The sequence below is a fragment of the Misgurnus anguillicaudatus genome, chromosome 21 (genome assembly GCF_027580225.2).
Source record: "Misgurnus anguillicaudatus chromosome 21, ASM2758022v2, whole genome shotgun sequence".
Taxonomy (NCBI): Eukaryota; Metazoa; Chordata; class Actinopteri; order Cypriniformes; family Cobitidae; genus Misgurnus; species Misgurnus anguillicaudatus.
In genome coordinates this window covers 21,650,103-21,671,833 of record NC_073357.2, presented here as the reverse complement: position 1 = coordinate 21,671,833, position 21,731 = coordinate 21,650,103, and the positions used below count along the sequence as shown (strand labels likewise).

At 38.8% G+C, this 21,731-nt stretch overlaps 2 protein-coding genes across 14 annotated transcripts; one reads left to right on the top strand and one right to left on the bottom strand.

Annotated features, from left to right (window-relative positions):
• Positions 1–438: 438 nt before the first annotated feature.
• LOC129437969 (uncharacterized) lies at positions 439–20,295 on the bottom strand. 6 transcript variants are annotated; one of them, XM_055196436.2, is made up of 9 exons: positions 13,587–13,788; positions 8,066–8,079; positions 7,739–7,936; positions 5,304–7,505; positions 3,760–4,332; positions 1,876–1,913; positions 1,734–1,786; positions 1,382–1,657; positions 439–1,215 (listed from the first exon to the last, which is right to left on the bottom strand). In XM_055196436.2, exons 3-9 carry the CDS (start codon positions 7,841–7,843, stop codon positions 1,160–1,162), a joined length of 3,303 nt encoding a protein of 1,100 aa, XP_055052411.2. In that variant the 5' UTR covers positions 7,844–7,936; positions 8,066–8,079; positions 13,587–13,788; the 3' UTR covers positions 439–1,159. The 6 variants fall into 6 exon arrangements, with proteins under 6 accessions (XP_055052411.2, XP_055052392.2, XP_055052401.2 ...); XM_055196417.2 differs by having other exon boundaries at positions 5,304–7,936; positions 13,587–13,790; XM_055196426.2 differs by lacking the exon at positions 8,066–8,079.
• Positions 7,436–18,587, top strand: zfta (zinc finger translocation associated). Of its 8 annotated transcripts, none has more exons than XM_055196669.2 (6): positions 13,280–13,653; positions 15,972–16,019; positions 16,110–16,463; positions 16,583–16,924; positions 17,365–17,814; positions 17,962–18,587. In XM_055196669.2, the coding sequence occupies exons 1-6, from the start codon at positions 13,572–13,574 to the stop codon at positions 18,435–18,437; spliced, it is 1,752 nt and encodes a 583-aa protein (XP_055052644.2). In that variant the 5' UTR covers positions 13,280–13,571; the 3' UTR covers positions 18,438–18,587. The 8 variants fall into 8 exon arrangements, with proteins under 8 accessions (XP_073715921.1, XP_055052644.2, XP_055052658.2 ...); XM_055196659.2 differs by lacking the exon at positions 13,280–13,653 and adding an exon at positions 14,288–15,132; XM_073859820.1 differs by lacking the exon at positions 13,280–13,653 and adding an exon at positions 7,436–7,510 and having other exon boundaries at positions 15,972–16,463.
• Positions 20,296–21,731: the final 1,436 nt, after the last annotated feature.

Genomic DNA, 21,731 nt, shown 5'->3' with positions numbered 1-21,731 from the left:
GTGTATAAATATCATATGATCTCACAGTGCAAGGAAATAGGCTATACATTTGCCCCAAATTTTGGTTTAGCATACATCTTACAAATATAAAACTTTCTGTCTGTTTATTTTAATCCCTGACTAATTTGAGAAGTTGGTCTATATATATATACGTATGTACGTCTATATATATATATATATAAAACAAATATGTGGATGTAAAATGTTTTGTGTCCATAATAGATATTGAAATATAGCATTATCTTTCCTCCAAATAACTTTGAGGATAGCTATTCTATGCAAAAGCATGCTTTTGTAGTAAAACTTCAGTGCAATCAAACATTAAAATGTTACACCCCCCGAACAACTCTAACACACATTTATCATTCACAGACAAAAAAACTACAGATGCTACAAAAGTATTATGACAAACTCCTATACAAATGATTTGGACTGACGATAAAAGCAGAATTTGGTTTTATTGTCCCTTGGTCATCATGTATGTGCTTTTTCCAGTACTGTGCACCAAAGTACATCCAGTATAACAAAAAAACAATTAACACCACACTTTCTGTAGCCATAATTGACTTGCTGGTTTTAACCAATGGTGTGATTTCAATGGGGATACATTTGTCAAACATAAATTGCATTTAATTAAGCATCATTATATAAACTTACATACCAAATCACTGATAGTGATTGCTTACTAATGACAGCAATTCATACAAAAATAAAATTTATGGCTATTATGTTATAATAACATATAATAAGTTATAAGTTAAAATAAACCAAGAACTGAAACAAAAATATACTATACAGTGCAACAAAATGTCTGGAAATGTTTTTTTTGTATACAGTTCAATATATAAATAAACACCGGGAAAAACGAATTATCTAAAGTTGTGTGCAGGAAAGCATGAGAAAGTATTACAGACCGATCTTTCTTTAGTCTCAACCTTTTTGCACAGAATAATTGAAGTAATAAATGCTTAGCAGTGCTTAAGCAAGACATGGTGAAAAGTCAATATTTTAAACAAATAGCTTTCATTTTTGTAACAACTTCAACAAGATTCAAACTTGAGAACAAACTAAAAAGTTTAATATATTAATGTACATTGAACAAGAGAAAGTTACTGTAACAATAAAAACCTGATTTTCTCCACAGTGGGACTTTAAAGCCTCAATCGTCAGCCTCAATCTTCACTTCAATCTCAGCCAGGCAGTTGGATCTCAGATCTGAAAAAGTGTTTTTTAAAGACATGCTGAATTTAGCAAATGTTATATGACATACTGAAGGAAAATGTGTCCTACATTTTAACAGGCAATCTGCCTAGCCTTTGAGAATTTTGATGCTGGTGGCAAGAAAGCCAATCTGTGTGTGTGAAAGTATCAAAACTGTTACCTGTGAAATCTCTGCTCTGCTGTTGAAGCTGGTTGGTGATGAAGCACTCTCGGATGGCCACTTGTTTGTCCCAGGCTGCAAGAATGTCCTGACGCTCCTGTTCTCCCAATGAGAGTGTATGGGGGTGTACCTCCTCTATGTGAGACATGACCCCTTGTATACTCAGGGAATACTCTTGCTCTCCACAAACCATACACACCAACAGTGGGTTGATCGGGTCGGAGTCCATGAGGTAGACACGTCTCCATTCTTCCTGTGTTACAGTTACTCCCTCATCTACAAGATGTTAGTAATGTCAATGACTGTACCTACAGTATGGTAGAAAACTGTGTAACAAACAGTACAAAAGTACCTTGTAGACCAGTTTCTTCAGCAATGTCGCCTAATTGGTCCTCTGGTTTTCTGCTGTTTGTGAGAGTAACATTAACATTATTTAATAGATGTCACACATTGGTATATCTTTGAATCTCAAAGTTTTGAGTCATAGTACTCACCTCAGACCTACACATGAGACACTGGTGGTATCCTGACTCTACAAAAGAATTAAAGACAAAGTGTTGGATTAATGCATGCAACGTGACCTACATACACTCACCTAAAGGATTATTAGGTACACCATAGTAATACTGTGTTTGACCCCCTTTCGCCTTCAGAACTGCCTTAAATCTACATGGCATTAATTCAACAAGGTGCTGAAAGCATTCTTTAGAAATGTTGGCCCGTATTGATAGGATAGCATCTTGCAGTTGTTGGAGATTTGTTCCACCACATCCCAAAGATGCTCTATTGGGTTGAGATCGGGTGACTGTGGGGGCCATTTTAGTACAGTGAACTCATTGTCATGTTCAAGAAACCAATTTGAAATGATTCAAGCTTTGTGACATATCCTGCTGGAAGTAGCCATCAGATGATGGTTACATGGTGGTCATAAAGGGATGGACTAGCCCTGCGTTCCAGTTCGTTTTTTAATGAACTTCCCTCGCTAACATCCCTCAGTCTCATTCACTCGGATGTACGTCATTGCTTAGGTTGTACGAGTGCCCACTACTGCTAGAACACTTGAAGTGGGTTCAAATGGATTGCCCCAAAGCCCTTGATCACATGGAAAGTGGAGACCGCCCCCTCCATGTGCAAAGCGCGAGTTGCTGAAGTGACGTCACAATCGTGTTGCATTGTGGGATATGAAGCTGCATGAAGTGTACATATGAAGCAGACTCTCTCCCTCGGTCAAAATCGAGGGAGCAAGGGTCTGTCCATACAAACTTCCCTCGTCCACTTGACAAAGTGGAACGCACTTCAAAATGGCGACAGGGATTCCCCCAAGGGGAAGTGCTTAGGGAAGTTCGCGAGTGTGTGTCTAAAACTGGAGTGGAACGCACCCATGGTCAAAAACAATGCTCAGGTAGGCCGTGGCATTTAAACAATGCGCAATTATTGGCACTAAGGGGCCTAAAGTGTGCCAAGAAAACATCCTCCACACCATTACAGCACCACCACCAGCCTGCACAGTGGTAACAAGGCATGATGGATCCATGTTCTCATTCTGTTTACGCCAAATTCTGACTCTACCATCTCAACAGAAATCGAGACTCATCAGACCAGGCAACAATTTCCCAGTCTTCAGCTGTCCAGTTTTGGTGAGCTTGTGTAAATTGTAGCCTCTTTTTCCTATTTGTAGTGGAGATGAGCGGTACCCGGTGGGGTCTTTTGCTGTTGTAGCCCATCCGCCTCAAGGTTGTGTGTGTTGTGGCTTCACAAATGCTTTGCTGCATACCTCGTTGTAACAAGTGGTTATTTCAGTCAAAGTTGCTCTTCTATCAGCTTGAATCAGTCAGCCTATTCTCCTCTGGCCTCTAGCATCAACAAGCCTTTTTTCGCCACAGGACTGCCGCATATTGGATGTTTTTTTCTTTTCACACCATTCTTTGTAAAACCTTGAAATGGTTGTGAATGAAAATTCCAGTAACTGAGCAGATTGTGAAATACTCAGGCCGGCCCGTCTGGCACCCACAACCATGCCACGCTCAAAATTGCTCAAATCACCTTTCTTTTCTATTCTGACATTCAGTTTGGAGTTCAGGAGATTGTCTTGTCCAGGACCACACCCCTAAATGCATGAAAGCAACTGCCATGTGATTGGTTGATTAGATAAATGCATTAATGAGAAATTGAACAAGTGTTCCTAATAATCCTTTAGGTGAGTGTACACCATAACAGTAAATAAGCCAAAGAATTACAACAAATCTCTAATGCTCCTACGTATTTGTCAGCTATTGGCATATGGTAAAATGGCAGAGTGTTTGGTAAAAGTCCTGTAAAATCCAAACATGAATCATTCACAATTCATTAATTTAACATGTTAATTTAAAAGTCCCTACCTGTGAAGCGAAGTCTTGATGCAAGACACTTTGTAGTGGCACACGACCCAGGTCATTGGCCATCATGCGTCGAAGCTCACTGTCACGTACCGCTTTTCTAGCTCTTTGCTCTTGTTTCTTGATCCTCCAGTGCATGCGCCTCCTATGTATAACCTCATCCGGATCTTCTTCTGGATTTGGAGTTGATTTACCAATGAACAGACCTGCTGGCTGTATCTGATGACCTGTAGGCTTTGCAAACATTTTTGTTTTATTCTGCATGGGAATTTGTTTGTAGGTGGCAGCGTCCTGCGATAAGGGCTGCATGACTTGTGAAGTGTCTGACAATTGCCTTTGCCATGGTTTTTCCTGAGGCGCCTGGTAAGTCTCACCCTGCTGGTCGTCTGCTGGCAGCAGACTTCTTTCCTTCGAATGATGTTGGGTAGGGATGATACGCCTCAATAGTAAAGTTGAAGGTTCAGTGCCAGTTGTATAAACAACATTACTGGAGACATCAGTAGAGCATGGGAACCTTTGTGATCCATCAGAAGGTGAATGATGATTCTGACTTCTGCTATCTCTTATCTGTTCTGGCTAAAACGAAAAATAAACAAGAGTAAGAGTAAAAAAGTAAAATTGTTTAATTATAAAGTTACACTAAATATAGGCATAGGTTTCACTAATAAAATGAGAAGTCCTAAATCATGTGGGATTATAATCATGTGGATTACGTCATTGCAGTTACAATTGATGTTTGAAGTCATATTCTCTATGTATAAAATATGTCTTAAGGAGAACACTGAGGGACGGTTTCCCGGACAGGGATTAGACTAGTCCTAGACTTAAACACTTTTAAGAGCTCTCCAAACTGAAAACAACTTGCACTTGCATATCTTCAAATACATCAGTGCCCTTTGTTTTACCTCAAAATGCACACAGGTAATGTTTTAGAAAGGCATGTTTGTTAAAACTAGTTATATTTCCAAATTAAACTAAGGCCTAGTCCTGGATTAAGCTAATCCTGGTCCAGGGAAACCGCCCCTAGTCCCATACTAAAATGCATGTTTGAGCTGCCATAATTTAAAAACACCTTGTACTGACATACAGTATCTTAAAGGGGACATATCTTTAAATAAGTGCTTCTATCAACCTACAAAACGTGAAAACAAACAGTACCTTTCTTTTGATAAACCATTCTCTGCAAGCATTTGAAAATTAGGTCATTCAGAATTTGCTCTCCACATGTGATGTAAATACAATACAAAATACTAATATAACCAAGGCCTAGTTCTGGCTTAATCTAAACCCTGTCTGAAAAAACTGTACAGGTCTATCTTAAATTAAAGCAGTATGTAGGCCAAAATAGGTTTATTTAATGCTCCATGATTACAATACATATTTTTTCTGCGTTGGTAATCCTAACCATATTTAACTATAAAATCTGGGTGATCGGAATGGAAAAGCCTGCAGGACAACTCAAACTTTAAAAAGTAGAAAACATCTAATCTAGGCATAAAACAACTTCCTTACTATTCCAAACAAGTATGTCTAAAGATTTTACCAACCTGTGAACCCAAATTTTGAAGAGCTGCATCTTTGCTGCCCTGTCTTGCTTTGGCTTTTCTGGCTCGCTGTTGTCGCTTCATTAACCGCCAATACTCTCTCTTTTGTTGAAGCTTGCAGTTCTTACCAAGCTGCCGTTCTTGCATGGTCTGTGAAGGCCAGCGTTGCTTGGGATTTATTCTATTATCACAAATGTTCTGGTTGTCTCTGCTCAAAGGCTGTGCAGACCCTTTGATTAAGTTATGAGACTCATGATGGATGGTGTACTTAGAAGATGAATCTAATGTCCAAGATGGAGAGTGGTACAGTGATGGACTCAATCTGAAGTCTTTCTTATGGTTTGCATTTGAGATGTCACACTGTAATGAGATGTTTTGAGCACTTGGCGCTATATCTTCAGAAAGAAGGTCAGATTCAGTTTTAAAGGTAACTGGCTCATTTCTGTCTTTTCTGTCTTCCACTGTTATAAATGACTCCTCAAGTAGCTTTTTCATGGAAGCTACAGCCTGAAGAGAGTTAGCATTATGGTCAGCCTCTGCTGTTTCATTAAGTGTATATGCTGAAGAGGTGTTTTGTTGTTTAACATTAACAAATGGATACATTTCTGAGAGAGAAAACACAGCCTGTATGGAGGGACAGATCTGCTCTTGTTTTATGGTGGCCTTAGGAAGTGGGGCAATGGTTGAGGTGTCACAAACTCTTGTATTAGCAGATGGATTAACACTGTGTGAAGGCATAATTGAAGGGCAACCTTTGGTTGAGCTGTGGTTTTGTTCGGTCTGCTTCACCACTGAAACGTTTGACTTGCACAGACCGTGGCTGACCCGAGAAGCCCGACTTGCCCTCTGCTCTCGTTTCTTTACTCTCCAGTATTCCCTCATGCGTGCAATTCTCTTCTCTTCAGTCAGGCTTTCAGACTGGATGGTCAGTGTCATACTGTCCATAACTGTATCACTGGCTAACTTACATTTTACCTTGGAGGTGTTTGAAAAGTGGTGTCCAATTGACTTTTGATCAGAACTTAAAAAGTCAGTGGAAAAGTTGTTTTGAACTCCAGACTTTAGAACGGATGGAGCATCTTGATATAAAGGCGAACTGACTTGAATCTGAAATTGTACCTTTTCAATGCATTTCACATTCGGAAACTCATAAGTTGTAGCTAGAGAGGCCTCAAAAGTATTTGAACTGGAGACCGTACCATCATCTTTGATAAAATCACCAATGGTTTCAGAGGAACTTGCAAATGTTTCTTCTGTGGACTGGATAGCTTTTTGGATCCCTGCTTGAACTTCACATGTATGATCAAAACTGCGGTAGTGTTCAGCACAATGCTTAAATGCATCACGTTCTTTCAGTTGGGTTTTCCCCTCTGCAGACAGTCTTGCTCTCTGTTCACGCTTTTTGATTCGCCAGTACTCCTTCTGCTTAGCATGCCTATCCTCAGCAGACTTAACTTTGGTAACACCAAGTAGAGACTTCTGATGGCACTTCTTTGGACTGTATGGAAATTTTGGCTTCTGCCCTTTATGTTTGTTAATTGTTTGGGTAACATTTGGTTTTGTGGCCCATACAAATTGTGTTGTGTTAATTGCAACTGATGCCCGAGATTCCTTAATTTTTTTCCCCTGTGATCCCTGACTGAGGGAAAAAGATTTTACTGATTTGTGCTTGATTCCTCTCAAGGCCTTAAAACCGTTAACTGGAGATGAAGAATATGCTATGCCAGTATGTGAAGACTGGACTTGTCCAAGACTCCGTTCTCTGTTCATAGCAGGCTTTGCTCTCTGCTCCCGTTTTTTAATGCGCCAGTTCTCCCTACGTTTAGCAGCCATCTCTTCTTCAGTCATTCCCATTCTAATGGTTTCAGCTCTGCTGGGGTTGCGGTCTGAGGCAAAGGCACATGTTTTTCTACTAGTCATGGGACTTTTGCTGCCAACAAAATCCTGCTCCATGGTCAAAGGTTGGAGTGGTAAAACATTTTTTATCTGAGGCTTATTCTGGTTGTTGTATGATGGTGCAACAATGCTATTTAAGGCACCTGTTCTATGAGATAGCGTGCTGTTTGCCATAGCCAATGAATGGCATGTCAAGTAGAGAGACTCACTCTGGTCGACCATGGTTCCATTTATAATTGATGACTCTGTAATTGGGTCCCTCACTACTTTTTTATTGCTACTCAAGAAAATGGTGCTTGCTTCTGGAATCTGAGGTAAGACATGATCAAGTTTATTCCTCTGAAAACATCTTTCTGTCTGGCATCCCACATTACTCTCCGATATAAAAAGACCTGAGCTGAAGGAGTTTTTAGCAGTAACCACATCATCCAACTTGCACAAAACATCACAGTTATGAAGAGAAGGGTCACTGCTCACTTTAGGAGTTTCTGAGAAATCTTCATCAATAGCAGTGGACATGCTAATTGTTTGTTTACACAAACCTGGATTTTCATTTCTGATGTCTTTTCTGGCTGATGACTTTCTTGCTCTCTGTTCTCTTTTCTTGCTCCTCCAATATTCCCTTTTGCGGGCAAGAGTGAAATCATCAAACTCTGCTACTGGCTGATAATGCCATTTAGAAGAAGCCTTCTTAGACATGGCCACTGTTTGGTTACACCATCTTGTACCGTCAATTTACCCTGTTAGAAAATAACTTCGGCCTTAAACAGGATTTCTGTGAGGTCACATCTTTAGTCCAGGTGTTTTTTGATAGCATTTGTTTAGATTGCTTCCATGAAGTGCTTGATAGAAAATTCAGTTATTCTGACCATGAGCAGGTGATCTATAGATGGAAAAAAGAAAAAATATATAGTGAGAATTTCAAACTTTAAAATTGTATATTCAGAGACCAAATTTTAGTAAAACTAAATTTGCATTTCATGCCAAAGAAAAAATGAAGGTATTCAAGTTTTAGGTGAAAAAATAAGGTGAACAGAAACAGAGAGAGATTAACTGTAATACGCAAAAACAAAAGATGTAAGGGGGAAAATATGATATTAATTTGAATAAAAATGGCTTTGTGTTTCTATTTAAAAAGCAAAATAATATTACATAAAGTTAGCACAATTACTGCATACAGTACATAGGGTAATTAAAAACAATAAAAAATCTTAGAAATAGTATATATATAATTGTGTTACTTACTGTAGTTACTTTTCATGGAAAGTAATACTAAACGTTACTTTTGCGTTACTTTGTCTTACTTGGCTGAGGCTTGATCTCTTTTTTATGACTGAGAAGTTCTCCATTCGTAAATTGCATATTTCCATCGCAAAAATGTCAACCTCTGGCCTGCCATCTCGGTTTCTAACTCAAACTGTTCCCACTCATGCGCGCATGCATAGAGTGCTTGATTCGATGTGGCTATGTTTAGTTTAAAGTAATGCGTTACTTTACTCGTTACTTGTATAATATTAATTGTAGCTATATCACTGTAGTGAAAAATGGTGAAGAAAGAACACAGTTTGACATGTAGATGATTATGGTTGCCTGTGGAGGATGGGGCCCTCCCTGTGATCTATATAAATGACTGGATTGCACATGATAACGTCACAATTTGGCCGTGTTGATGTGCCCAAGCATTATACTGTATGGATAAAAAGTTACAGATTTTAATAACAAAACACTACTTTACCAGTTTCAGTTTTTATATCTGAAGTCTTCATGTACTTTATGAAATGCAAACGTCCTAAGCATTGTCAGTGATATTTATTTATAGTTAAATTTTACTTTTTAAACTTTACATTTTGTTAACATTCATCTTCATTACAGTAGCGAACATCAGATCACAGCATATGTATTATTAACGACAAACGTGGTGATTCTGAGTAAGTACTGTATGTGCATTAACTTGTTTTATCTTGTACAGTAATTTGCTGGTTTTGCAATTATGTTGTGTTATACAATATTGGTTTTGGTCATACAGTAAATGCTTCAATGCTGTTAAATGGCATGTATTTTAAACATTTTAAACAGTGGTTATTTCAAGGGGACATTTCACAAGACTTTTTTAAGATGTAAAACAAATCTTTGGTGTCTCCAGAGTACGCATGTGAAGTTTTAGCTCAAAATACCCCACTGGTAATTTATTATAGCATGCTAAAATTTACACTTTGTAGGTGTGAGCAAAAATGTGCTGTTTTGGGTCTGTCCTTTTAAATGCAAATGATAAAAGCTGATCTCTGCACTAAATGGCAATGCTGTGGTTGGATAGTGCAGATTAAGGTGTGGTATTATCCCCTTCTGACATCACATTGGGGGGTGCCAAATTTCAATGACCTATTTTTTGACATGCTTGCAGAGAATGGTTTACCAAAACTAAGTAACTAAGTAACAGAAACACACTCCCTTAAAGGGCCCATGGCATGAACATGTTAGCATTGCCACTTTGTAGGTGTGAGCAAAAATGTGTCGTTTTGGGTGTGTCCTTTAAAATGCAAATGAGCAGATGAAGTGCAAACACTGATCACAATGATGGTGGTTTGATGCAATTCAAATTGTGGCAGTGCTGTGGTTGGATAGTGCATATTAAGGGGGCGGTATTATTATAATAAGAGCTCCTTATGACATCATAAGGAGGGCTAAATTTCAATGACCTAATTTTTGCTCACACCTACAAAAGGGGTTTTCACACTGCGCTTAACCCTGGGTTATCTTCATTCTAAACCCCGCTTTTAACCCTGGGTCAAAGAGTATAGAAGCCCAAGAGGCAAAACTCTGTTGTGTTATGGGTAACAGTCTGTAGATGGCGCTGCGGAGCCACGGCCGCCATTATGGACTGTAAGCTGCTGAAATCGTTAGCGCGCCTTACAACTGTGAATATGAGCAAGTGGTTAAAACGCAAGCAGTGTTCTGCAATAAATTGCAAAAATTATCAGTCCACCAGAAACTTGTTAATATTTTTGTGATATTCTATGTAAAAGATTAACTCTTAAGAAATGTTCATTTATAATTTTATTTATTTATTTTTCCAAATCATATATATGGTGATGTTCACTCATTTTTAAAATCAACATTTGAATAAATATCTTACTGTGTGTCTGCCTATGTATTATTTCATGAATTTCTGTTATTCATATAACAAGGAAAATGCATAATAGAACATAAATATTGATAGATTAAAGGTTTGCATTAATTTTATAATTGTATCTTTGCAAACCGTAAGTGGTAGGCTAATGAAGCCGATTCGGTGGGGGACATACCCTTACGAATACTATAGTAATTTGGGACATACTATAGAAGTACGATAAGACTACTATAGAAATACTATAGCAGCTTTAAAATATTATAGAGGTATTAGAACATCATAGAAGTATGTTATGTTCTGTAATACCTCTATAATATCCTAGAGCCGCTATAGTATTTCTATTGTAGTCTTATCGTACTTTTATAGTAATATTTTGTCCCAAAATACTATTTTCCTAAGGATAATTAGGCCATGCATAACCACGTTGTTTTTGTATTTAGATATGACGACCATAAAAAAAATAAGTTATGCCAAGTTTTTGTTACGTTAAGTTGGTTCAGTGCCATTGACTCTCATTATTTTTCGGCGTTTTCCTTCAGTTTTCAGTCCATAATGGCGGCCGCGCCGTCACGTCATGGGGGCAACTGTTGCTATGGAGCGTTCTATTGAGTTTCGCCTCTTGGGCTTCTATACTCTTTGCCTGGGTTAAGGAGCGTTTCACACCTGTAATTTGAAAGCGGTGTTAGCACCGCTCTTTACCCAGGGTTATGAAACCCTGCTCCGGAGCAGGGTTAGCACCGCATTTGTGGTGTTAACCCCGCATTGCGGTGCCAAACGCATGCAGTGTGAAACGAAGCAGGGTTAGAATGTAATGACCCTAATTAAACACAGCTGAAGTAGCTAATCAAGGTGTTCAGGGTTGCTTGATAATTACAGACAGGTGTGTTGGAGCTGGGTTGGAGACTCCTGACCCAGGGTTTAGGAATGCACAGTGTGAAACATCAAATTATGAATACCCAGGGTTATCTCTTAACCCCTGGTTAAGTTTGAACAGTGTGAAACATGAAAAAAATAACCCAGGATTCCGTTAACCCTGGTTTTAGAAGGGTTAACAATTTCAGGTGTGAAAAGCCTAAAAGTGGCAATGCTAACATGTTCATGCCATGGGCCCTTTAACATCTTCTACAAATCCCTTATCCGTCCCCAGTAAAACATAAACATTGCAATAATATCAGAAGTAACAGTTAATTTATGTACACATATCTTAAAAATGTATCTTGTGTGACTGATATGCTGTAAACTGGGTGAATTTAGACCATGATTTTGAATGCAAGTCAGTGACACCCTCTGCTGCATGGGCATACCAATATGGTTGCCAGTGGCTTCACCTCCTACGATAGCATTCTATGCACAATCGAATCCAGTGATTTATATAGATAAGTGGATCCACCACATAATTTAGTTATGGGTAGTAACAAAGGATAGGATCTTCTGTTGTATTTTGTTTATCCATTAGAGTGCCTCTGCCTGATTCGTATGCAATCATCAAACAACAATGGAATTTCAGGGGCCCCTGTGCTGAGTTGGTATTGTGGGGGGGTGGGGCCCTCTAGCCATATGTGCATGTAAAGGGGTAATATAGTATGTGGGTAATATAGTATCCATTAACGTTCAACAAAATAGCTGGTTTTCATAGCGGGTGCTGCGAAAATGTCAGTAATACTGACTATTATCAGCTTAAATTGAATTTAGTTGGACTTGATAGCAGAGGTGGACAATACTTAGTTACATAAGTTACATTTTCCAAGCATCTGTGCTTTATTAGGTTGTTTGTATTGGGAAAAACATTACTTCACTACATTCTAAAGCATAGAATCATACTGTGTATTCTTTAATATTGCATATTAAAATTTATTTAATACCTAACTTAAGCAAAAGTACGTTAATGTACTTAAATATTAAATGTAAAACAAAAACGTATTATTTATGAAATAGAGTAAAAATTATGATAATATGCTTTGGAATGTTTTCCAAAGAAAAACACGGATAAAATACAAATACTTGAAAAACGTTTAAGTAGAAATTAAAAAATTCTGCTTGATAGTGACCCTAGCAACGGTACTGTTAGTACAGTCTATTGCTCAATAGATTTTTCCCATTTTGACATGTTTTCACAGTCTTTACACCAATTTCACGCTGCACTAAAATGCAGCCGCTCTGTCTTTTGCCACTCAGTGGACGTAACCACAGTCCCCCTCGCAGACGGTGACGTCATGTGCATGTAGTCATAAGCTACAGAGCTAACAAGTACAAATAAGTTTTAATAATAGGGTTACCCAGTTTAAAAACTGTTACCAACAATTTTGGTAACAAATGTAAAAAAATATACCTGAGCTTTTTACTTTAAGAAGCATTCTTGAAGCATTTCATGCACAACTATTAATTTACCATCAAGGCGTGGTGCTTTGTCACATCTCTAGATTATCTTATCATTTTCAATGCCTATTTTGACACACTGTATTGTCACACGTTGTGTAGTGTCACACTAACATTTGACGTTACTATCTACTTCAAATGAATTATTGATGGGTGTCTACTAAATAACAATTTGCAAACATGTAAACAAAATGTAGGCTATTTGCATCTGTTCTTATATGTTTTAACGTGATCATCATAACCCAACTGATCCTAATGGTTTATCAACAAACCATTAGGTAATCATAAATGATCAACTATTTACTATGTTGGGGGAAAGGAAACTTTTTTCAAATTTTTGGTTGTGATAAACAATTTTGTAAATTATAGCATTTTAGTCACTATGATTAGAATGAAATACAGAAAATAACACAAGACTTAACAGAACCAGTGACGGTTTTTAATATTTAAGTCAGCTGCTTTAATTAGATTACAGTTAATGTTGACAATATAATGAAAAGTATACAATAAAGGTAACTACACTATAAATTTAAATGCATCTAATGTTAAGGAAAGACATGAAAATGAGGGAACACGTTGCTGTCCCTTTAAATCCGGTCAAACAATCAAAAGCTGACAAAACCTTTTCTGTTGCAAGTCAGTCTGTCCAGCTCTGATATTTTTATGTAAAATTATGTCGTCGCCACGTGTTTGCATACCTAGAATCAATGTAATAAATAAATGAAGACGCGCACTGGATTAAATGATGTAGCTATATTATAAACAGGGACAATGTCCTCGTCCTTATCCGTCCTCGCGAGTCGCTCTCTTCCGGTGGACTGCATGTTTATGTAAACACACTCGTCGCCATAAAAATACCACGTGCGTTATGTATGTGTTTGTTTTACCTGGATCTCACACACCAAACTTTCAGTTCCAGGACCCAAGCTCAGGACACTGCAGTCTCTCCCCGTGGTATTATTTCTTTTCTAGTGGTAACTTGACAACGATGAAAAATACCAGGATGTAGAATTGCAGCGTGCAGGCAAGGACAGATTCTTAAAGGAGTATTGCGCGTGCGCGCCCTTGAAACCATTTTATATTACATTTAAGGAATATATAGCAGTCTGGTTTTAAATTGTGTAGTATTACACATTATATTTCACATTAAACGTAACTAAACAGCTCGATGATAGATACACATCTTCCTAATCTATGATAAGTGATAAGCAACGTGTCCTAGATCGGTTATTCCGAACTAGGACCCCAACACAGGTTTTCAGTAGCAAAATGCTAAGATTCTAAATGTTGCACAATCAATATCAACCTGCGAGGAGATTTTGATTTCTTTTGTTAAATATTAACATGTGTTTGTGTTGTTCCTACAATGAATATCAATCATATTTTCCAAGAAATATTATTACAAAATAGGCTACTAATTTTTATATTTTTGCAATGACCCCAAAACATTGCAAAAGGCTATCGCAAGAGAATATGAGGTTTAAAAGACAACCATTAGTGATTCACGTATGTAGACTACTGTTTGCATGTTTATAAAATACTCTGAGCTCCTGATACCACAACATATTCCCTGTAAAGCCAATAAAGCTCATTCTGATTTTGCCAGTGTGAACTTGAGGGCAACTGTATACAACTTTATATATCCACCATGAACCTACATATACAATGTCTTAATACATTGAAGTTATCCTGAAGTTAACAGTTTTTGAAAACTAAATGGCAGTTGGCAATTAGAAGAAAATAATTAAAGGCTGTTGTCAATTAATGAATATCAAGCTGTTTATCCATGCCCCATGTAAATATAGAAAATATAATTAAGATGTTTAATCCTAATTAATAAATAAATAACATCAATATTAAATTGTATGCATAAAAAATTATAATCTGGTTATAATTTGATGGGCCCCATAGTGCACTAGTAGCTTCACGACAGCTGCTACTGTCTCTTTAAATTTACCCAGGAGCCCCTAAAGGAGCCCCAGGGGCCCCTAGCTCGGCTCTCCACCCTGAAGACAAGCAGAACATCTAAATACAAACCGGAGACCGCCTGAAGTCACCATATGACAGGTCTTTGCAGTAACTACGATCTGAGGGCGACTCAATACCGACACGTTAAAAGTTTTCTTAAACCAGAAAACAAAAGAGCGGTGAGCGCTTCAGTGCAGAGACAGACCCTGCATACGCTGTAATGGGTTAGTGCGTGTTTCAGATATTTATTCAACCACCCGACGAATGCACCTACAAACGCCTCCTGTTGGGACATTGCTACGTACAAGAGGTGGGAATTCTGTGCGATAAGCTACCGTATCACAGGTATGGAGGAAAATGAGTCGGCGCACAAAGCTCAGCAAACAGAACGTCGTTCTTTAGTAATAAAAGCTGAGAAAGGGGAGGCGACACTGCAGCGGGAGAGCTTGGGGGACCTCCCAACAGGTAAATAAATGGTGTGCTAAACGTTTAAGTTTGACCATTGGATCGATTACTTTCATTCTGTAACGTTAACCCCCGTGAACAATAGCACGCAGTTGCATGGCCCCTGGTCTTACAGGCTTCACTATAAACAAAGGCAAAATATCCATGCTGTATGTATTCGCGATGCGCTGTCGCCACCTACCGGAAATGCAGAAATATGACGTCTTGCAGCCGCCCCCTTCAGTGCATTAAATGGACATAAGAAAATGCTAAATTGTGGTAGATTATAATTATCTGAAATAAAAGTATTTTAATTTACTAAGTTATAAATTGAAGATACCAAATGCAACTGTTAAGTAATTATTCAAATATTTATATTATTGCTACTATTGCTGGTTATTGCTCCATTTTTATTGGTTTCAATTTGTTTCTGAAATATTAATGAATGTGATAAACATATTTCTATAATATTATAATAGGAATTACATACAATATATTCAATATATCAAATATATTAAATTAAGCCATACAATATATTCATTTTGCTGATTGTGTTGTTTTGTAATTCTGTTCTCTATTTAGTATAACAGTAACATTTGAAGAGTAAATACTTACAGTATATTTGTTATATTAAGTAATATTTATTTATTGAAGGTTTATTTACAGAAGCAGGCTGCATAAATACATTTACATTTTAATATTCATCTCTGTCATTACAAGTGTTGTTGAGTTGTTCTTCTGACACTGATAAGACTAACTAAGTGATAAGTAGTACACAATATAAAAACCTTTACATGTATTGCAAATTATTCCAGTTTATATATTAATTTTAGAATAAATCTTTTTTGTGTCTGCTCTAGGCGAAGAGGATGTAACCAATGGTCTCACACCTCATGATATCCAAGAAAGTCAAAATAGTTCTCTATGCTTCCCAGGAACCAGCTACTGGTGTGTCTCAGAGAGTACAGATTCTCCTTTGCTTCTGTCTCCTGTTCCAGGGCCATCGATGCAGGATCCCCCTCCCGTAAAACACACACCTGGGAGAGACCACCGGCGCTATTACCATGAGTACTGGCGCAGCGAGTACCTCATGGATTTTGACCGGCAAAATCAGGGGATGATATGCATGGTGTGCGGCAGCTCGTTGGCAACCCTGAAGTTGAGCACCATCAAGAGACACATCAGACAGAGGCACCCGTACTCTCTGCTTTGGAGTGAGTCGGATAAAGATGTGATCAGGTCAGGCTGGGAGAGTCACTTGAGTCTGGAGAACAACCAGAGGCCGATATGCTCTGATCCAGAGAATGCCTCAGAATCAGAAGAGATGCTAATTGTTGATAGCCATTCCACAGGTCTGTGCGTATGTCTTTTAAGCTTGAGTTTGTGAAGTGTTCACTAAACTTTAATCACGCTCATTCACTGAAAATCTGTAATTGTTCTTTATAGATCACAACTCTCCATGTCATTCTAGGCAAATCTGGAAGTAATGTTACTCCAGCTCCCCCGTCCCAGTCTGGGTTCAGCCATGTCCCTCCCTCTCCTCTTGCTTCTTCGGCCCAGGAGCTCCCAGGTCCCACAGCTCAGGTGTTGGAGCGCTACCTGAACGACACGTTGCATGCATGGTTCCGTCAGGAGTTCCTCATGGAATACCAGGCAGAGGCAGGTCGTCTAGTATGCATGGTATGCAGCTGTCTGTTGCCTTCACTCCACCTGGATCACATTAAGAGTCACGTGCTGGATCTGCATCCAAATTCTCTACTATACAGCGCTGAGGAAAAGCACTCCATCTTGCAGAACTGGGCCAAGACAAACGGTGAGGGCAAGACAGACAGACAAAACTAGCTTTAGACCAGTCAGGAGTATAGTAGAATAAAATAATATTGACTTATTTGAGGAAATTTGAGGATTATTTCTCCCGATTTCGGCATGGGTTTCCTCCAGGTTCTTTGGTTTCCGAAGACATGTGAATAAGGCAAACTGGAGATAGTAAATTGCACTTAGGTGTGTGAGAGAGTGTGAATGTGGATGCAACTGTGTGGATGTTACTATATACCGGTTCTTGCCATAAATATAGCCGCTGGCATGGCATTTAAAAGAAAAGAAATAAGTTAAGGATTAGTGCTCTGTTCAACCCCCCCCCCCCAAATCAGAAGCAAATTCCTGCTATGCCCCGGCATACTTTGCCAATAGAGTTCTCTCTTCTATTCTGCCTTCATGTTTTTTTTCTGTTTGCCTTTTCTTTTTGTTACACAGATTCAGATTTTTTACAAGATGTCAAACTGGAGCATCAGAATTGGGGCAACGAAGAAAGCATAAATGGACAATCACAGTTTTTTCCTCTGGAAATGGATCCCACCCAGAATAACTTAGGGAGTTACTCAAGAGGAGATGAGAATCCATCAGATGCTGACCAGAGACCTCAGTCTTTACCTCAGCGTTTCCCCAGAAAGAGACGACTGAAATACGGCAGCCCCTGGCGTCTCCGCCTGGATTATTTAGTGGCGTATGGTCCTCCGGATAATCCATGCTGCTACTGCATGGTGTGTTCTGAGCATCTCCCTGTGCCAAGGGTCAGTAACTTTCGTAAGCACATTCAGGCGTGCCATCCAGAAACAAGTGGCCTCAGCCGTATTGAGAAAGATGCTGTGATCAGGGCTTGGACAAAAGAGGAGAAAATCCACCCTGCTACGCCGAAGGAGGATAGTAAGTTCATATGCAGAAAGTCAAAGACAATAATTCTAAACATCTTGTAAATATCTCTGTATTTAAATAAGATATATATGCACACACACACATTGACATACCTCTGATATAATCTTTCTCTCTTTTCGTTTTGTTCTCTTTCCTAAGCCCTGCCCAGTGGAACCGCAGATGTGAACACTGTTATTAACGCACAAGCATCACCTGTGAAAATCCCAGAGCAAGGTGACATCCAAACGGAAGACGACAAGAGCACAAATATTACACCCTCAACACAGACCACAGGGCGAAACAGGCACTACCCGGGTAAGGACCAGCGGCGGAATTATCAGGCGCACTGGCGGATGGACTTCCTGATGGATTACGACTGCAGGAGGCACGGACTGATCTGCATGGTGTGTGGTGCTACGCTCGCTACGCTTAAGGTCAGCACTATCAAAAGACATGTCCTGCAGGTGCACCCCCACTCACTGTACTTCAGCCCAGAAGAAAAGCAGCTGGTCCTGCTTAGCTACAGCAAGATCTCCCTGCATTTACATTCTGATGACTGTTTTTCAGGATCAAACCACAGCCATAAAGAAAATGCTAATGTTAATACGGGATTAACTTCAAATCAGAGCACTTAATTAAAAGAAAGAGGTAGGGATGTGTTTTTGACATCCTGTTTTTTTGTTTCCTTCACTCAGGAAGTTTGCAGCCGCATTTAAGAAATGTTTGTTTTGGGAGAATAGTTCAAGGATAATTAAAAGTGAATAAAAAACCTGAAATGCTTGATACGTTTTGAAAGGTTTATTTATGCACATCAATCACTTTTCATAATGAAATGAAGAACAACCGTGTCACATAAGTATAATCTTTAAATAGAATTTGAAATGCTTCCAACAGGCAATTTTTCTGAACTGAAATGAAGCTCTTATATGGCATGAAATAGATGTTTGAGTCATGCATTTATTTACAGAATTTAAAGGGGACCTGTTATGACTTTTAGGAAGTTTTGCTGTTGGCATGTACTAGAGTAGATGTTCATGCTTGACTGTTCAAGAATACTTTATTCATCACATATTTTACATTATTGAAGGCACAATGGAGGTCAGCTAGTGTGTAAAAGCTGTGCAGTGGGTAAATCTCACTCTGTTTTAGAGCATCTAACTACCATGCTAAACTCTTAGGCTACGTTCAGATGCAGTGGCGGCTCGTGACTCCTCATCCGAGGGGGGCTAATTCAAAATAAGTGTTCGGAGTATCAGGTGTGTGGTTCCCTTTTCCAAAGTGTGTGTCCTGGGTGTCGAGAGATCCTGTGTGCATCATGTGTTTTGTCAAAAAAAGTGCCTGCTGCACACGCGTCAGGACCGTTTATGATAAAAGAGACGCTGACGTTCACAATATACACGCAAGACACTCCCTTAACAGTAAACTCTGATTACGCATGAGATTATGCTAGTATCTGGCAAATGCGATCATCTCTTTTATCATAAACCCTTTGGACGCGTCTGCTGCGGGCACTTGTTTTGGCAGGACACGTGATGCACACACAGTCTCTTACAGTGTAGAACACATATTTTGAAATTACGAACCACACACATGACGGGCTACACATGTTGTGACGAACTTCGCATCATGCGCCCTCAAAAAAAGAAGTCACCAGCCGCCACTGTAATCAGATGGTTGTCAAACTCGTATTTGAGTCCTTAGGACGGTTGCGTTTAAACGCAGTTTGGTTATTTACAGTTGTGACAACTGCATTCTATAATCTCCCTCACACCTGTATATTTTCGGGTCTCACAACATCATTTACAGAAAAGCTGTGCTGTGTGAATGGAAACCCACTGGACAACTAGTTTTCTATCACGTCATCCGTTGCTCTCTGTGTTAGGGGAGAACACCACAGTTTTTCAATGTTTTGCTATGTTCTTACCTCAACTTGGACGAAATTAATACATACCTATCTTTTTCAATGCATGCACTTATTCTTTGTACAGCGCGTCATGAATGTGTTAGCATTTAGCCTAGCCCCATTCATTCCTATGGCTCCAAACAGGTATGAATTTAGAAGCCACCAAACACTTCCATGGTTTCCCTATTTAAAGACTGTTACATGAGTAGATACACAAATAAGTATGGTGGCACAAAATAAAACGTGGTGATTTTTAAGCGGATAAAAAAATGAGAACTATATTGTATTGTGGAAGAGCATTTAGTTTGTTATGCTAGTTATGCTAATTCGCTCATGAGGCCCTTAAGTAAAGTATATACAGTTTTGCTCTGCAGGTATAACAGGATGTTTAATATAATGTTAAGTGTATAATAAAAGGGATAGTTCACCCCAAAAATAAAAATTTGCTGTTTATTTACTCACCCTTTTTCTTCAGTAGAACAAAAAAAAGATATTTTGCAGAAACTCCTTCACGTGATTCATATAAAGCAAATCAACAGATCTGCCACTTTGGAGCTCAAAAAGCAGATATATTCAGTACAAAAGTAATCCCCATGGCTCCTGGTGACATATTGATGTCTTGTGAGTCAATATGAAATTTAACTTTATTTACAACGTTATTAGCGTTAATGCAGGACCCCATGTGGGATTACTTTTGTATTAGATATATCTGCTTTGGTAAAACGTGCTGTTGCTGACATATATAGAGTTGTATATATACAGTGGTGTGAACAATGTTTGTCCCCTTCCTGAATTGTTATTATTATTATTATTTGTATGTTTGTCACACTTTAATATTTCAGATCATGAACAAATTCAAATATTAATTTAAGATAACACAAGTAAACACAACATGCAGTTTTTAAATTATAAGTGCACTTTTAATCTTTGTACCGCTCCTCGTGAATGTGTTAGCATTTAGCCTAGCCCCATTCATTCCTATTCAAACAGGGATGAATTTAGAAGCCAGCAAACACTTCCATGTTTTCACTATTTAAAGACTGTTACATGAGTAGTTACATGAGTAAGTATGATGGCACAAAATAAAACTTTTGTTTGGAGCCAGAATTAGGGTGACCATACGTGCCATTCTTCCCGGACGCGTCCTGGCCAGGATTTCGGTGCGTCTTCCGGAAGTCGTATTTGTTGACAGCATACGCCATTTAGTTAAAAACAAAAGACATAAAATCGTAGTTTCATTCTTACCTTAAAATGTAATGGTTGCTTTTCTGTAATAATAATAATAATCATCTATGACGTATGCGGTCGAAAATTACGACTTCCGGAAGGCGAACCCGAAATCCTGGCCAGGATGCGTCCGGGAAGAATGGCACGTATGGTCACCCTAGCCAGAATGAATGGGGCTAGGCTAAAGGCTAATGCATTCAGGAGGCGCTGTACAAAGATTAAAAGTGCACGCATTGAAAAAAAGATAGCTATGTATTAATTCATCTGGGTTGAGGTAGGAACATAGAAAAGGTTGAAAAACGGTGGTGTTTTCCTTTAAGGTCAGTGTTCATGACTCCACCATAAGAAAGAGACTGGGTAAAAGTGGCCTGCATGACAGAGTTCCAAAACGAAAACCGCTGCTGAGCAAAATTAAAAAATCCCCAAGACTTTTGGAAAAATACTCTGTGTACTGATGTGTGTCCCATTACATCTGGAGTAAAAGTAACAACATTTCAGAAAAAGAACATTATACCAATAGTAAAATATGGTGGTGGTAGTATGATGGTCTGGGGCTGTTTTGCTGCTTCAGGACCTGGAAGACTTGCTGTGATAAATGGAACCATGAATTCTGCTGTTTACCATAAAATCCTGAAGAACAATGTCTATTTGTTTGTGACCTCAAGCTGAAGCTAACTTGGGTTCTGCAGCAGGACAATGATCCAAAACACATCAGCATGTCCACCTCTGAATGGCTAAATAAAAACAAAATGAAGACTTTGGAGTCGCCTAGTCAAAGTCCTGACCTCAATCCGACCGG

What these genes read in the sequence shown, in the direction of transcription:
- LOC129437969 (XM_055196399.2), bottom strand. Translation starts at nt 7,895, where the DNA reads ATGTCTAAGAAGGCTTCTTCTAAATGGCATTATCAGCCAGTAGCAGAG. An exon ending in GTCTCATGTGTAGGTCTGAG is followed by an intron (nt 1,787 to 1,875) that starts GTGAGTACTATG and finishes TCTCACAAACAG; the next exon opens with CAGAAAACCAGAGGACCAAT. An exon ending in GCAGAGCAGAGATTTCACAG is followed by an intron (nt 1,216 to 1,381) that starts GTAACAGTTTTG and finishes ACACTTTTTCAG; the next exon opens with ATCTGAGATCCAACTGCCTG.
- zfta (XM_055196633.2), top strand. Translation starts at nt 15,015, where the DNA reads ATGGAGGAAAATGAGTCGGCGCACAAAGCTCAGCAAACAGAACGTCGT. An exon ending in TGTTGATAGCCATTCCACAG is followed by an intron (nt 16,464 to 16,582) that starts GTCTGTGCGTAT and finishes ATGTCATTCTAG; the next exon opens with GCAAATCTGGAAGTAATGTT. An exon ending in TGCTACGCCGAAGGAGGATA is followed by an intron (nt 17,815 to 17,961) that starts GTAAGTTCATAT and finishes CTCTTTCCTAAG; the next exon opens with CCCTGCCCAGTGGAACCGCA.